Source organism: Alexandromys fortis, unplaced genomic scaffold (genome assembly GCF_014885135.2).
Source record: "Alexandromys fortis isolate MF-2015 unplaced genomic scaffold, M_Fortis_MF-2015_v1.1 scaffold_87, whole genome shotgun sequence".
In the NCBI taxonomy this organism is placed as follows: domain Eukaryota; kingdom Metazoa; phylum Chordata; class Mammalia; order Rodentia; family Cricetidae; genus Alexandromys; species Alexandromys fortis.
In genome coordinates, this window is record NW_026067971.1 from 7,923,744 (window position 1) to 7,941,445 (window position 17,702).

Consider the following 17,702-nt stretch of genomic DNA (forward strand, 5'->3'; position numbering starts at 1 on the left):
AAGTGGCTGGTGATTAAATTGGATCCATAGGACCTAATCTAGCCTTTTTCTATTTTGTTTTGTTTTTCAAGACAAGGTTTCTCTGTAGATTTGGAGCCTGTCCTGGAATTAGCTCTGTAGACCAGGCTGACCTTGAACTAGCAGAGACCCGCCTGCCTCTGCCTCCCTAGTATTGGGATTAAAGGCGTGCACCACCACCACCTCCTGGTAGACTCTATCTTTCTGCAAACAGTAGAGTGGCTAGTGGCAGTTCTTTGAGTTGAGGTTCAGACTCCACTTACCACTGAGGCCTAAGGTGGGTCATTATTCAATGGATCAGATGAGAAGAAATGTCCAAGAGAAAGGATGGGATGGGCTCCTACACTTGCTGTGTCTGTGAGTAGAGGAAAGGCAAGCTGGAATGGGAAGAGATACCTGGTGTATTAGTCAGACAGACTGTGATCTAGCTACTCTTAACAATGGCTATCTTCCAGTAGAAAGTCCAAGAATTCAGTAGTTTTTCAGTCCATGATGTTGGGTATCTTAACTGGTCTTCAGTATGTACTAGAATCCCAAAGAAGTGTGCTCCAGTGCCAGTGAGGGGACAGACTTGCCGACAAGACCAGGCAAACAGAGAGAGCAAGCTTCCTTCTTCCATGTCCTTTTTTGGCCCTAGATTAAAAGTGGATCTTCCCACCTCAAAAGAAAAATGGGTCTTCCTACTCTAATTAAGAAAAAAATTCCTCACAGGTATATTCAGCTGCTTAAGTTTTAGTAAATTCCAGATGTAGTCAGGTTGAAACCTAGATTAACCATCACATTTAGTTCATTGTCTTTCTCTTGCAGAAGCCAAAGATGTTGACCAGGAAGATTAAACTCTGGGACATAAACGCCCACATCACTTGCCGCCTGTGCAGCGGCTACCTCATTGATGCAACTACAGTGACTGAGTGTTTGCATACATGTGAGTACAGCCAGTTCTTCTGATCTCGAGCACATTCCTTAGAACCTTAGCCTGGCACAGGGCACCAGGGCCAGGAAGAACAGAGATCTCGAGGGGTGGTTGGAAAACTTACCTTGAACTAGTAATGCTGTGGGTAACTCCCTGAGGGAAGCTTCTGTCGGGAAAGCTGAACAAAGGAAAGCCGCCAGGTTGGCCACTGGTGACGTGACAGTCTCTTCTAGCAGGGAGGTGTCTGTGTTGTAATAGTCGAGCACCTGTGGAATTTCAAGGGTTAGGATGGTGCCTGTTGCCTGTTACTCATTCTGCTTGTCAGGCCTGGTTGTGTGCAGGATAGGGGTTTTTTATTGTTGTTATTTTATTTTTTAATTTTTATGTCTATGAGTGTTTAGCCTGTGTGTTTGTATGTGAGTTACATGCTTGCAGTACCAGCAAAGAGAGAAGGCATTGGATCCTATGGAACTTGAGTTGCAGACAGTTCACTGTGTGGATGCTAGAAACTGAACCTAGGTCTTCTGCAAGAGCACCAAGTGTTCCTAATCACTGAGCCGTTTCTCCTGCCTCCCTTAAGTTTTGTTTTGTTTTAATTTTTTTGTCTCTCTGGAAGGTGGATATCCTATGTGGATCACCTAGAGACATGACTGCTGCACAGAATAGTGACCAACACGTATGACCTCCGTCTTGTTCATTTTCTATTTTGAAAATGTTTTCTACTTTTAAAGAATTTTAGGCTAAGATTAATTGTATTGTTAGAAATTGGTGGTACAATTTGTGTTAGGCAGTTTCACTGAATTTTACATAGTTTTGCTATAAAAGACACTTTTGTCATCTTTTAGGACGAACTGCAGATTTTTAAATATTAGTTATGGTCTCATGATCTTGCCACACAGTGGCTTAGGCAACTGTTCCCTGGTGTTTCTAGTTGGTTCCTAGGCCAGGGCGTATGACAAGTGGTACCTGCGCAGTGCAGCCCAAAGGCAGATTCTCTTCAGAAGTCAGGAGCTATGTAGAGGAGGTTACTTATGCAAGTACCTTCTTAGCCCCCTTGGAGTTGGCTGGGCGTGGCACCAGCTAGCTCCTCTCTTCTGGGTCGCTGTCATCCTCTCCCTTTGGATAGTTTGCAGGAGCTGCCTGGTGAAATATCTGGAGGAGAATAATACCTGCCCCACTTGCAGGATCGTGATCCATCAGAGCCACCCGCTACAGTATATCGGGTAAGTAACAACGTGGGCTGGTGCTCCCTGGCCATGATGTCCATACATCTGTATGGTGTTGGCCACCTTGTTCTTGGCCCCCAGATACTACATTGCAGGTGACAGAGCCATACCAGTATCTAGCAGCACATGTCCTGGAGGGACCATGAGAACAATGGAATCTTAGAAGTTTTCTTACACTAACAGTTTGAAGTAGAAGAGACCCAGACCTGTCTTTCTTTAGAGGAGTAACTTGCCCCTGGGCTAGAACTTGTGCCGAGAAGCAAGGGCCTATAAGTAAAATTTCTGATTTCAGGGGTCACTTTGGAGGAAATTAAGTCACAGATACATTTGGCATGAGGGAATCAGGAGATGAACTGAAAGGAAGAGGTGTTTTTCACTCTAAAGTTGAACAGCATGTCACAGTCACATTACAGCTGGAGCAGTAGCAGTCTGACTTCGGAAGCCTCCAGACGTCCGACAGCACTGCGGATGCCCCTGTTTCTATCCCACCCTGAGATGAGAGTTGTTTTCTGTGTACCTAACTTCAACGCCATGTCATCTCTTCTTAGAATCTCTGGAGAAGACCTCCTGGTCTGTGTGTCCTATGTGGTGGACGTATGGCAATGTCTAGCAGTTCTTGGTGTTAATTATTGTCTGAGTCCTTTCCAGTGTCTCAGTGGGTGCGGGACATCTGATTTAAGGAACTTCTGTCCAAATTCCTATTGACTTTTGAACCAAGCTCCCTGTATAGTGATAGGTTTTTGGTTTTGTCACTGTGGTGGCTCTAGGCACATCTCACTCACTGCCATGGTTATCCCTCAGCTGGTGCCTTCCCATGTCTACCCGCTGTTGGACTTCCTTGTGATGCCACCTGTCGCAGGCTCTGTTCTGCTTTTGTTGTCCTCATGTGATGGTACAGGCCGCGTCACCTGCTCTCTCTCTCTTTCTCTGTAGCGCTCAGAGACAGGTTCCCCACTTGAACTACTGCTGACTAGAATGGAGGCTGGGGGGACACTGCTGCCCTCTTGAGGGTTGCTGGAGTTTGCTGTGGGAGGCAGAACACTAAAGAGCTTTCATGGGCAGGTCTCTCATGGAAGCTTAGATTGTCATGCAAACAAAAAAGAGATACGGGGCAGGAGCCCAGCAGTGGACCAGGTGTTGGATAAGTAAAGGAGCAGGGAGGTATCTAGGCTTGAGTGTTGTGACTCACAGTATGAGCTAGGTAGCAGCTATTGCCTGCCATAAACCCTTGACCTCTAAGAACTTCTCTTTCTCTCTGGCTTAATTGACACAGGGTTTTATGTAGCCTTGAACTTCTGACCCTCCTGCTTCTTCCTCCTAAGAACTGAGTTTATAAGTTTATTCTACCACACTCCATTATACAGTGCTAGGGATCAAACCCAGAGCTTTGTAAATGCAAGGTAAGCGTTCTACCAATTGAGCTGTATCCCCAGCTCTTAGTGCCTCTCTCACTGGCAATGTCTGGGTTCCGTTTGAAACTGTCTAGGATGATACTTCTGCTGGTGCCATCCTCTGCCCATGATTTGGTTTCATCTGCCCCCACCTCCTGTCTGATTCTCTACTTTCAGGGGAAGGAGAGGAAGCCTGTGGGCCCTATGGTATTAGGTCGAAGGAGTTTTCTTGGCTTCAGCATTTACGTTTCAAGATTTAGGGGGAAAGATGTGTAACCAGGAACAGCAGGGTAGAGACCTTTGCAGAGAGTGTTGAAAATGCCGCTGTGAACCTGGAGTGTGAGCATGCTCACTTTAAAGAAACAGCTCCATTTTGAGAACTTTCCATCCAAAGAGTAGTCTGCTATGTTTCCAACTTGCCCCCTTGCTAGGCCTCCAAGGTAGACAAAGCCCGACATCGTATCAATGATGGAGGGTCCTGTCTTTGTTTGTGTCTCTGTTGCTGTGATAAAACACTAACCAAAGCCAACCCAGGAATTATTTATTTAGCTTATTCTTGGAGGTAATGATTCGGTAACAATTCATCCCTGTTCCTGTGAGAATCAGGGCTTGCTGGCTTATTCTCCATGGCCTGCTCAACCTGCCTTCCCATACAGTCTTGGCCCACCTGCTCAGGAGTGACATTCACATAGTAGGCTGGGCTCTCCTACATCAATCACTAATTAAGACCCCGCCCTGCCCACAGGCCCCGTCTGCTTGGGAGGAACTCCTCAATTGAGGTTCTCTCTTCCCAGGTGACTTCAGTTTGTGCCAAGTTGTCAAAACCCAATCTACAAAGTCTAAATTTCACCTGAGTGCGTGCATCCTGGTCTAGGTAGTGGAAAGGAGGTTTGGAGCTCTGGGTAACCTTTCAGTATACAGTTGGGCCTCATAGCCAAGAGCTTCCAAAGCACAAGAAGTTGGTTCGTGCAGTGAGTGCTGGTCCACAGCACTGAGGTGGCTACAGTTGCACTAGAACTTGCCCATGGGTAGCCACTGAGCGGAGCCCAGATTGGCTAGATTCCTGTGCATTTGTTGGAGTGTAATCATTGGCCAGTTACTGGATTCATATAGGCTTATACAGTAAGGATTGGAGGTTAAAATGGCTTTGAAAATTAAGAAATTCTCTATCACTTTATTCAAGAAAAGAAATTACTTGATATCATTATATTTTATGCTTAAAAAAAAAGCAAAATACTATAGATAAAGTAGCTCTGCACCTTCATGTTTGCCCGTGTCCAGAAAGTTGAGCTTAGCCCTTTGTCCAGAAGGGTGGAGGCACTGTCCCCAGGGTGACCTCATTCCAGGTAGGTGAAACCTAAAGTAAATGATGCCTCAGTTCAAGTCCTAGGTAACTTTTAGAAAGTTGTTAAATAGAAGATGTAAATAATGATAGCAATCGTGTAAATTACCCACTGCCTGTTCTCTTTTGCAGTCATGACAGAACCATGCAGGACATTGTTTACAAGCTGGTACCAGGCCTCCAGGAAGGTGAGTTTACCTTGTACCCAGGACCCTTTCTCAGCGTCATCCCCATTTGCCACATGTCTGTTCTTAGATTCTCCACTGTCTTCCTGTGATCAGTAGGCTGTGTTAGTTTTGGGAAACAGCAACATCTCGAGATAAAATGCTTAGATCTTTATAAGCATTTGCAATAGAATTTTATATGTAGCCAAGTACATGAAGATCTCTGTATGCTGTGATCACTGATTTTTGTTTCTTATTTGTGTATACTGCTACTTTGTTGAAAGTGTAGGAGTTTCCAGGAAGAATTTTTAAGGTCAGTTATATATTCAGTGGTATCATCTGCAGATAAAAATACTCTGACTTCTTCCTGTTTGTAACCCCTTAATCTCTTTCATTTGTTTTACTTTTCTAGCTAAGACTTCTGGTACTGTATTGAATAGATATGGAGAGAGTGGATAACCTTGTTTTGTTCTGATTTTAGTTGGAAATGTTTTGAGTTTCAGTCTGTTTAGGTTGGTGTTGGCTGTGAACTCGTTGTAAATCGCCTCTGTTGGGTTGAGGTATGTCCCTTGTATCCTTGATCTCCACAAGACTTCTACATGAAAGGGTGTTGGATTTTGTCTAAAGCCTTTTCTGCATCTAATGAGATAATCGTGTGGTTCTGCACTGAACCATCCCTGCATCTTTGGGATGAGGCCTACTTGATCATGGTACATGATCCTTTTTTTTTTTTAATATTTATTTATTTATTATGTATACAATATTCTGTCAGTGTATATGCCTGCAGGCCAGAAGAGGGCACCAGACCTCATTACAGATGGTTGTGAGCCACCATGTGGTTGCTGGGAATTGAACTCAGGACCTTCGGAAGAGCAGGCAATGCTCCTAACCTCTGAGCCATCTCTCCAGCCCTACATGATCCTTTTGATAAGTTCTCGAATTTGGGTTACAAGTAGTTTATTTATAAATTTTACATGTTCTTCGAGGAAGTAGATTTGTTCCTTCTGTTACTATTTTATGGAGTAATTTGAGGAGGAGTAGTGCATTAATTCTTCCTTGAAAGTCTGGTAGAATTCTGTGTTAAAACCATTTGACCCTGGGTTGTTGTTGTTGGTGGGTTTTTTTTTCTTCTTCTTTTGTTGAGAGACTTAATGATTGCTTCTATTTCACTAGGGGTTATAGGTCTGTTTAATTTGTTTATCTGATCTTGAGTTAACTTTAGTAGATGGTATTAATTGAGAAAATTTTCCAATTTGGTTGAGTACAGATTTTTAAAGTATATCCTTATAATTCTCTGCATTTTCTTGGGGTCTTTTGTTTTGTTCCACTTTTCAGACCTAATTGTATTCATTTGGATCTTCTCGCTCTGCCTTTTAGTTAATTTGGGTTTGTAAATCTTTTGTTTTTTTTTCAAGGAACCAACTTTGTTTCATTAATTTTTTTTCTATTTTATTGACTTGAGCCCAGAGTTTGATTATTTCTTTTCATCTGTTCCTTTTATGTATTATTCCTTGTTTTTGTTCTAGCGTTATGCCTGCATCATGTACCCCCCAGAGACCACCAGAAGTCCAGGTTCATATACAAAAGCAGAGAACCTTTATTGCAAGCCCGAGCTTGGGCTCACCATTCCTTCTGACACAGCGATTGGACCAGAGAGAGCATTGCGCTCAGCTATGGCAGGGTTTTTAAGGAGTAAAGGATGGGGGAGGGGAGGGGAATTCTAGATTCAGATTGGGCAGGAGTGAGGTAACAAGTTTTGTCAAGCAGTGGTTGGTACTGGCATTGCTGCAAGGAAGTTGGCAGTCTATATACAGATTATGTAAGCTATTCGTAATGTTCTGGAGCAGCTGGTACAAGGAAGTTGGCAGTCTATATACAGAGTATGTAAGCTATTCTTAATGTTCTGGAGCAGCCGGTACTTGCTGTCTCACTTCTGATTGGTCCCCCCCCCCCAGGGTACAGTCTCTGGTTTTTCCTGGTTATTGTAAGGGTGAGGCCTAATCCCAGGATTGTCGGTCCACAGCCTAGCATGGCTACACTAAGGCTAAATTAAGCCTCTTAACTAGAGCTTTCAAGTGTGCCCTTAAATTATAATATGAGGGCTCTGCATTTGGGGGGGGGTCGTTTGAGTTTTTGTTTGTTTGTTTGATACAGGGTTTTTTTTTTTATGTAGCCCTGGTTATCCTGGAATTAGCTCAGTAGACCAAGCTGGCCTTGAACTCACAGAGATCCCTTGCCTCTGCCTCTCGAGTGCAGACTCGACTTAAAGGTGTACACCACCCCTGCCTATCTCGGTTTTTTAATATATCACTTAGTGCTATGAACTTACCTCTTAGAATAGCCTTCATTGTGTCCCATAAATTTGGTATGTTGTATTTTCATTCAATTCTAAAATGTTTTTATTTTAATTTAAATGTTATTGCTGGGTAGTGGTGGTGCACGTCTTTAATCCCAGCACTCAGGAGGCAGAGACTGGCGGATCTCTGTGAGTCAGAGGTCATCCTGGGCTACAAAGTGAGTTCCAAGACAGACTCCAAAATCACACAGAGTAGTTTTGGTCTCCAAAAACCAAAAAAAAAAAGTTTTTAATTTCTATCTTGTCTCATTTTTCCTTCAGTAGTGAGTTGTTCAGTTTCCATGAGTTTACACACTTTCAGTTGTTGATACCCAGCTTTAGTCTGTGGTGGTCTGATAGGATGCAGAGTGTTTTCTTGTATTTTCAGTTTTCTTGTATCTGTTGAGACTTGCTTGTGTCCAAGTGTATTTTCAATTTTAGAGCTACTGAGAAGCCATGTTCCTTTGTGTTTGGGTGAAATGTTCTGTAAATATCTGTTAGATCTATTTAGTTTATGAGACTAGTTAGCGCCAGCACTTCTCTGTTTAAGTTTTGTTGGATGACCTGTCTGTTGGTTAGTGGGGTACTGAAGTCACTCACTCTCACTGTGTGAGAGCCAATATGTGATTTTAACTGGGACTAGCAGACACACCTCATTCAAGTCATCTCAGTGGGAATAGTTGTAGAGTCTCAGATGCCATTCTGCTTCTAAATTCCAAGAGAATCCTGTGCTTTGCTTTGCTTTGAGTATGTGGGCATTGCATGATTTACAGTCGGTCTTCTCCATAACTCCACCATGGTGCATCTCCTTGCATCTCCCTGCCACATGCACCGTTTGCAGTGGCTGCATAGGATTCCTTGGGGTAAGTGACCCCACTCTGGTCCCATGAGGCACCTGTTGGATTTACTTTGCCTGTTGATTCTTAACAGTGCTGAAATAGTCACAGCCTCTGTAGGGATGCTGTTGAGCAGAGGAGATAGCATGAACCTTAGAACAAATGTAACTGGCTCAGCTCCAGTGTTGCTCATGCGGCTCTTAAGTTGTGTGTGATTCTCCAGTGTTACAAATAAGACTTCCTTACAGGTTGACTTGCTTACCTTTTGGATAGATTACTAACAGAATTTTTTGTGTTGTTGACTAAATTTTAATGTATTTTATATATATGTAAATGTATGTATATATAGCCAGAAATTTCTAATTTCTGTATCTGTTTGCTTGTTCATTTTGGTGGGTTTTTGTTTGTTTGTTTGTAGGGTCTAACTAGCTCTAGCTGGCCTTGAACTCACTGGGATTAATGGGTTGTGTTTCTGTATCTGTACACACCTGACATTGGCCATATTACATTTTCTGTTTGTTTGTTTCTGTGACAAACACCCTAGAGTCTGCTGTTTTAGGGTTTTAAGTCTGTGGTCATCTGGTTCTGTTAGTTGTGGGCCATGGTGAAGCAGAAGAATGTCATGGTGAAAAGGAATGGCAGAACAGAGTTGCTCACCTTGTGGTGGCTAGGAAACAGAGGAGCAAACAAGCTCCTCTTCAGAAGCCTGCCCAGGGGCCTACTTCCTCCACCTCTCAGTAATGCAGTCGGGTCACCCACTGCACCCACTGGAGGAGTTAGTGCTCTCCTTATCCAGTCACCCCCAAGAGCCCCAGAGTTGGCAACTTTGAAAAAAAGACATTTCGGTGTCAAACCCCACGGGGGGGGGGGTATTATTATTTTCATCCTTTTTTATTATGATAGGTGAAAAAAATAAGGAACTAGGCAGTAAACGGGGTGATAGATGCTGAGTTATTTCTGTCTTTGGTGACTTCCTTATCATTGATCTCTGGGCCTTTGGTATTAAGGTCACAACTCTTTGTGAGGCTACTTTGGGTGACTTCCCTTTGTCAAAACTGTTCCATGCTCTGGTTTCGGGGGTTGTAATGGGAACCCGTCTTCATTTGTTTATGTTATGTATATACGTGTGCACGTGGCGATGCATGTGTTCCCTGATGTATGTGCTATGGTTGGTTACAGAAGTTAGGGGACAACTTGTAGCGGTTAGTTCTCTCTTCCACCTGTGGGTCACAGTTCAGACTCAGATTGTCAGCCTTGGTGATAGGCGTCTTTAACCACTGAACCATCTCTGATCCTTCCCTCCACTCTAAAACGGCTCCTTTTCTGGCCAGGTACACAGTTTATACATCTTCATATGTGTAACAGTCAGGTTTGGCAAAGCATCTGTTCAGGCTGGACATGTCCAGAACATGCTCTGGGCTCCCTAGGGATTCCATGTCTACAGGGAAAGACAGACGTGCAGATGAAAAGTTTAATAAGGCCAGGCATGATACTATAGTGATATTTGTATTTTTTTTTAATATTTATTTATTTATTATGTGTACAATATTCTGTCTGTGTGTATGCCTGCAGGGCAGCAGAGGGCACCAGACCCCATTACAGATGGTTGTGAGCCACCATGTGGATGCTGGGAATTGAACTCAGGACCTTTGGAAGAATAGGCAGTGCTCTTAACCTCTGAGCCATCTCTCCAGCCCTGATATTTGTATTTTTAATAAATAAAGCTTGCCTGAAGTTCAGAGAGTAAAACAGCTGCACTGATCAGCCTACAAACAACATGGTTTTAACCTCAGCATTCAGGAGGCAAAAATAGGCTAATCTCTGTGACTTAGAGGCTAGCCTGGTTTATACAATGAGTTCCAGGCCAGCCAGTGCTACCTAATGAGACCCTGTCTTAAAAAATAAACAAGTAAAATTTTTTAAAGTTTATTTAAGAAAGCATTTCTTGCAGGGCGGGTCGGTGGTGGCGCACGCCTTTAATCCCAGCACTCAGGAGGCAGAGGCAGGTGGATCTCTGTGAGTTTGAGGCCAGCCTGGTCTACAAGAGCTAGTTCTAAGACAGGTCTCAAAGCTACAGAGAAATCCTGTCTCAGGAAAAAAAAAAAAAAAAAAAAAAGGAAAAAAGAAAAGAAAGCATTTCTTGGTTGACTACATATAAAGTCTTTTACTGAGTTACTTGTAGATTTTTGGTTTGAACAAATCATTTTAAGTTTCCTTTGTGTTCTGAGCAGAGGCCAGGATCTGATGCATGTCATTTGAGTTTGAATTTTAGTATCATGGATGGAACTTTTGCTGAAAGTCAGAAGCAGATTTTGTCTCTTGTAATTAATAATTTCCTCTAGCTAATGGAGCTTGTATGCTGACCATTTAAGGACAGACCATGCTGCTTTCTTGGATAGTAATCCCGAAAACCACAGTAATCTGAAACGCTGGACAGCTTCATGGCTGGATGCTTGTCTTTAAGAATAAACTTTCTCTGTAAGCTGGAGGTTTCTGCTTCCTTTTTTTCTTTTTTTTTTAATTTTTTTTATTGAGAATAAGAAAAAAAAAGTTTCCGCGTCCTCCCAGCCTCCCATTTCCCTCCCCCATCCTTCTCCCCCTGCCCCCACTCCTCTCCCCCTCCCTCTCTAATCTAAAGAGCATTCAGGTTCCCTGCCCTGTGGAAAGTCCAAGGTCCTCCCCCCTCCGTCCATGTCTAGGAAGGTGAACATCCAAACTGGCTAGGCTTCCACCAAGCCGGAACATGAAGTAGGATCAGAACCCCTTGCCATTGACCTTGGCTTCTCATCAGTCCTCATTGTTCGCCATGATCAGAGAGTCCGGTTTTATCCCATGCTTTTTCAGTCACAGTCCAGCTGGCCTTGGTGAGCTCCCAATAGATCAGCCCCCACTGTCTCAGTGGGTGGGTGCAGCCCCCCGTGGTCCTGACATCCTTGCTCGTGTTCTCCCTCCATCTGCTCCTCATTGGGACCTTGGGAGCTCAGTCCAATGCTCCAGTATGGGTCTCTGTCTCTATCTCCATCCATCACCAGATGAAGGTTCTATGGTGATATGAAAGATATTCGTCAGTATTGCTATGGGATAGGGTCATTTCAGGTTCCCTATCCTCAGCTTCCCAAGGGACTAACTGGGGACATCGCCTTGGGCTCCTGGAAGCCCCTCTAGGTTCAAGTCTCTTGCCAACCCTAAGGTGGCTCCCTTAACTAAGATATGTGCTTCCCTGCTCCCCTATCCAACCTTCCTTTATCCCAATCTTCCTGTTTCCCCAAGTTCCCCCAATCCTCCCCTTCTCACTTTTCTCTCCCCGTCCCCCCTTATCCCCAACCCACCCCACCCCCAAGATCCCAATTTTCTCCCCGGCAATTTTGTCTACTTCCCTTAGCCAAGAGGATAACTATTGTTTCGGTTTCTCAGGAAATTCGGGATCAACCTAACCCTGGACCCAGCAATACCACTCTTGGGAATATACCCAAGAGATGCCCTATCATATGACAAAAGCATTTGTTCAACTATGTTCATAGCAGTATTATTTGTAATAGCCAGAACCTGGAAACAACCTAGATGCCCTTCAATGGAAGAATGGTTGAAGAAAGTGTGGAATATATACACATTAGAGTACTATGCAGCGGTAAAAAACAATGATTTCTCGAATTTTGCATGCAAATGGATGGAAATAGAAAACACTATCCTGCGCGAGGTAACCCAGACCCAAAAAGATGAACATGGGATGTACTCACTCATAATTGGTTTCTAGCCATTAATAAAGGTCACGGAGTGTATACCTGGTGAACCTAAAGAAGCTAAATAAGAAGGTGAACCCAAGAAAAAACATATAGTTATCCTCTTGGCTAAGGGAAGTAGACAAAATTGCCGGGGAGAAAATTGGGATCCTTTTTTTCTTATATTTCTTTCATGGCTACTGCTGCCTACAGCCAGTTGGGGGCAGTCTTCACCCAGTACAAGACAGATATGGCCACTGTTGTAATCCTTGATGTGACCAAGGGACCTTGGCACACAAACACAGTCTTCTAGGACAGGGTTGTTCTGGGTCTGTTCTTGTCTTCAGTTGCATCTACTACCCTCAGCCTGGTGAGAGCTCTTCTGCACTTGATGGCAGCCAGATGGTTGTAGATTGTAACCATCGTGGCTATAGGGACAGTGGGAGCACTCAGCAGCTTGTGCCCAAACGGCGTATAGTATATAAGAATGCACCAACAGCCACATTGTTAGTGGTGATGTATGAAGGGTCATCTGAGCCACTTCCTCGGGACCTGTCACAGTCTGGGGGGTCCCTCAAACTGCTTCCATAGGATCTGTCATGCTCCAGGTGACGAATAACCCCACACCATCCTAGAGGGCTGAGGAGGTTGTGTCGTAGTCCAGGAGCAGAATCCCTACATCTCCAGAGCCTGTCTTGCTGCCCCAGTTCTTCCTACCTGTGTCCTGTCTCAGTGTTCTCAGATACCTGCAACATGGGCATTACGGTTCTCATTCCAACCTGTGCTTACTTTCTTACTAGTATCATCCTTCTGACTCATCATCTAATCTGCAAGTTTCTTTGTGTGACATTAGTGAGCAGTTTTACTATTTAAGTCCTTTCCTATTGAACATTAAAATTGTTTCCATTCTTAATAGCGGAAATGAGGAAACAGAGGGAATTCTATCACAAACTGGGCATGGAGGTACCAGGTGACATCAAGGGGGAGGCGTGCTCAGCAAAACAGCACTTAGATCCCCGCAATGGTGAGTAGCTGCTGCATTAGGCCACAGAGCACTTTTTCTCAAGGCTTAGGTGGTCTGCCCATTTTCTGATTGTTGTTGAAAAGGATCTTCATCAACCCTGGTAGCTGGACATGTGGGTTAGACTACTAGAGATATAGCAAATACCTAGAGGTCATGTGGAAAAAACGGTAGAAAGTGGATATCCTTAAGATTCTAACTTTGCTTACTTTATGATAAAGAGGTCAAATGCCAGTTGGATTTGAGCATAAAATTAATTGGTGCTTTTAAAGTCTGTATTTAATAAATTATTCAAATCTTGAGTGCTGGCACTTTGCTGGCAGGACCACTCAAGACCACCCTGTATGTGCTGAATACCCAGATCCCTGTGGGAGCCAGACTAGGCGTGGGCGGGGGTAGGTTAGGGTGGATGGAAGTGGGAATCTGGCCCCAAGCGTGTGTCCAACAGCAAGACTCCACGAGCTAGACTACTTAGAGGACTAAGGTTGCTGTGGTGAGTATTGAGTGGTCCTGGAGGCTTGTCTCTGCTTTGCTCACCAATTCTGGTCACTTCTCCATCTTCTGAGTCCCTTACGACATTAGTCCAAGTCCAGTGAGCCCCTCAAGACACATAATCCAAAACCTGCCTCACTCAGCTGCAGTCATAGGGTTTCCTGCCACAGAGTTGCTTAGTTCCTTAGCTGACATGCAGAATGGTTTTAACTGCTATCACTGGGCTCTTTGTATGCGTGAGTGTCAGCATCATTTTTAATATACTGTGAACTTTTACAAGTATTATAACATTGGATTTCTTAATATGGGTTTTGCTCATCCAAAATGTTTAGAGCCAAAAGTGTTTCAGAATTTGATTTTTTTTTTCATTTTGGAAAAGTTGCATATAATATTTTAATTCTGCCTTTTTCTACATACAGCCTGTCATATGGGGTTAAGTCTAGAAGTTTACACTTACACCTCGAAAAGTTTTACATACTAGAACTTTTGAATTTTGGATTAGAGATATTTCAACCTGTACAACATTTTCTATTTGTGCTAAAAGGTGAAACCAAAGCAGACGACAGTTCCAATAAAGAGACAGCAGAAGAGAAGCAGGAGGAGGACAACGATTACCACAGGAGTGACGAGCAGGTGACAATGCCTCCTCTGTGAACCCTGGCTGTGTGCATACGTCAGCGTCTCATGAAACTGTAACAGGATAAAATACCATAGCTTTTCTTTATATTCCTATTTATTTGTTTCAACAATCAGAGCAGTACATGGTGACTGTAGAGCATGTCAGACATACAGAATTCACAATCAGATTGTTATCTACATCCATAGAAACACTCACTATTGGTGGTGTGGTCCCTTCTCTGATGTGCCCCCAAGGGAAGTGGGCCTGCAGTGTTGAGAACCCCCCATGTCTTATTTGCCACATCATCAGCTGAGAAAACCAGACCAAGCAAACAAAAACCATATCAAGACAGAAGTGCCACAGAAGGATCTGATAAAACTCCATATCCCTGTCTACAGAACTTCCTAGTTTGTGAGTTCTAACAGTTTTGATGCTTTTGATAAAATAGGATCATTGTCTTACTAAAACGGAGTAAGGAAATGCCATGGCTGTCACTGTGTTTAGAGGCCCTCTCCCAGGGGCAGGGAAACACGGATAAGACAGTTAGAGGAGCAGATGCTGTATTCCTAGGAAATGCTGTCTTACATAAAACCTGAGACAGTCCACTGGAAACAGAACTTTGCTCCATGGCTGATTGGATCAGCATGTAATAATCAGTACGTGTTGGGAATAGGCAACAAACCAATGCACACCACCATCAAGGATTTTTATGTGATTTCCTGGCAAAGAGAGGTCCTTCCCCAGTCTGACTTTAGACATGATGCCAAAGTCGACAGGAAACAGCCACTTTATGACTTAGTGGGAGATGAATGCGCATCAGTAGTCATGAGATTGCTGCATATAGTGGGGTGATCTTGGCCCTATTAGAAGACACAGTAACATCGTAACTGAAACATCGGCTGGAACGGTGGAATCTTTTTTAACATGTCCATTTCTATAGTTAATGATAGTCGGCACCACAGAAATAGGGTGGGTTTGCAGATAAATGTGGGATAAGTGTCCTTTCCTGTGGTGACTCTGACAACCCTTGTGTGCACAAGCAATGCAGTCATCTTGGAGGGGCCCCGGTCTCATGTGCTGTGCTGATTCTGAGCACCAGTAGCAGGTGACAGCAGGTTTCATAAGCTCTGCTCTGTAGGCCGTGTGCCTGCCAGCACTTCTGGAGCACAGTAGTGTTCCTTGCCTGGACTCAGTCCTATGCTTTTGGAAGCCACTAGGTATCCAACCCTAGCCCAGGCCTGGTCATTGCTTGTGTCCTTTTCCTTTTTATAGCAAATATACTACGTGTTTAAGTATTTCTTAAAGCATATATAAGGAGTGAATTTTGTTCTTGTTTTCGTAGTGGTCTAGCTTTCGGAGCTAAACTCTGTGTACTTGGTCTCACACAGGCTGCACACGTCCTGGGTGCCGTGGGTACAATCCCTGACGCTTACAAGTTGTGCCTTACAACCCTATCTTTTGCAGAGGCATGAAGGCTGTCATCTGGCCTTTCTGGATAAGTGTTCTCATGTGTCCACCTGAACTCCCTGCTTGGCTATAGTACTTTCTGCTTCTTTTCATTGATATTTAGAGGATGCTATTTGTGCTGACCTCTGCATGGAGTTCGTGCTCCTCCAGTGTCCAGGTTCTAGCTTACCTTTTTGTTGCTGTGATAAACAGTATGACTGAAAGCAACTCGGGGAGGAAGGGATTTGTTTCATTTTTCACTTTATGGTCCATCATCAAGAGAAGCCAAGATAGTAGGATCCTGGAGGCAGGAACTAAATCAGAGACCACAGAGAAACACTCTTACTGACTTCCTTTCTATGACCTGCTTATTTAGTTTTCTTTTATAGCTCAGGACCACCTCCTTAGTGTAGCAGAGTCCACAGTGGGCTGAGCCCTCCTCCATCAGTCAGCAAAATGCCCCACAGACATTCTCACAGCCCATTTTGATGTAGGCAGTTCCTGAGTTGAGGTCCCCTCTCTCTAGATGTGTCAAAAAGACAACCAAGCCGGGTGGTGGTGGTGCACACCTTTAATCCCAGCACTCAGGAGGCAGAGACAGGCAGATCTCTGTGAGTTTGAGGCCAGCCTGGTTTGAGGACAGGCTCCAAAGCTACAGAAAAATCTTGTCTCAAAAAACAAATAAACAAACAAACCAGCATTAGCTATAACAAATCTACTCTTTGTCTTTGTCAACTTGACATATAAACATATCACTACTAAACCATAACCTTTCCTTTTTCATTTGTCCCAGGATTTTATGTTAATATGAGAATATAAAATATAGTGCAACTTTAAAGTGATGAAACTTCTTGAACACTGTGGGACTTTAAAGTTCAGGGTCTTGGGACTAGAGAGATGGCTCAGTGAGTCTCTTTAAAAAGTCAAAAGTCTTAATTCTAGGTCCCTGTAAAATCAAAGCCGAGTTAAATACATTCTTGTTTCAAAAGGAAAACCTTCAGAGTTGCTAGGTGATGGTGGCATATGTCATTAATCCCAGGACTTGGGAGACAGAGGCAGACTAGTCGAGACTGGCCTGGTCTACAGAATGAGCTAGGGCTATGCAGAGAAACCCTGTCTGGAAAAAAGAGAAAAGGAAAGGGAAAAAAAAATATCAAAAAACAATCACAGTTAAGGAAAACCAAAGTCAGCAGTGTAGCTTCAAAAATCTTGTGGCTCAGTGTCTGACATCTTGGTTCTTGTGGGTTCCAAAGGGCTTGGGCAGCTCCCTTCTTTGCCTCTGTCATGCCTAGAACGCACAGCTCATCTCAGATTAGATTCAGGCCAACTCCCTTCCACATTTGCCTCTGTCTGTGATGGTCTCCTCACTGCCCTAGTATCTCCAGCTCGTCAGTAGCTCTCCTGGCCTCTCATCAGGGAGACTCCAGTCACACATGGCACTAAGCCTCAGGTTCTCCTCATGACTCTTTCAGTCTCAGGGTTTTCACTGCAACTGAGGCTGCGCCTTCATTAACGCACCCCTCACACATTGGTCCCCCCACTGGACCATAGCTTCTGTGTGTGATCCTGAGGAAATACTTGGACGATCTCACCTCCATGATGCTGGTCTCTTACTAAGCACAACTGATATTTTTAGCCCCAGCTAACCATCATCACCTGTCACTTCAGAGGTTCTAGTCTCCAGTTAGTCACAGTTGTTCTCCAGCTCCCCAGAAGTTACAAATTCTTAATGAAAAATATCATCTAACAGACATGGTAGCTCACACCTTAATCCCGGCACTCAGGAGTCAGAGGCAGGTGGGTCTCTGAGTTTGCGGCTAACCTGGTCTACCCTCTCCTTCCCTCTCTCCCTCCCTCCCTGGTGGAGTCTGAGTTACTCTGAAACTTCACTAGCCAGGCCTTCACTGTCTGTGTTTCTCTCCAATTGTCTTGAACAATTAACTCATGAAGCCCGGAGTACTCGATGAGTTTTCCAGCCCAAAGCTCCAGATTTTCTCCCTTCATCCTGTAAAACAGTCTAAGACATTAAAGCCAGGGTCAGGTCCTTCACAGTATCAGTTACTGGTACCAGTTTCTCTCTTAGTTTACTCTCAGTTTCTGTGATAAAACACTGGCCAAAAGTAGTTTGAGAAGGCAAGAATATATTGACTTCCAGGTTACAAGTCCGTCATGGAGGGCAG

At 43.9% G+C, this 17,702-nt stretch overlaps 1 protein-coding gene across 5 annotated transcripts in view; it reads left to right on the plus strand.

Annotated features, from left to right (window-relative positions):
• Pcgf3 (polycomb group ring finger 3) overlaps positions 1 to 17,702 on the plus strand; it is a 47,439-nt gene that overhangs the window by 11,668 nt on the left and 18,069 nt on the right. For all 5 annotated transcript variants that reach the window (XM_050155741.1, XM_050155740.1, XM_050155738.1 and 2 more), the window contains 5 exons: positions 826 to 943; positions 2,058 to 2,154; positions 5,023 to 5,078; positions 12,861 to 12,968; positions 14,002 to 14,090. In XM_050155741.1, the coding sequence (XP_050011698.1) occupies positions 835 to 943; positions 2,058 to 2,154; positions 5,023 to 5,078; positions 12,861 to 12,968; positions 14,002 to 14,090 (459 nt within the window). In that variant the 5' untranslated portion in view covers positions 826 to 834. The remainder of the gene's footprint in view (positions 1 to 825; positions 944 to 2,057; positions 2,155 to 5,022; positions 5,079 to 12,860; positions 12,969 to 14,001; positions 14,091 to 17,702) is intronic.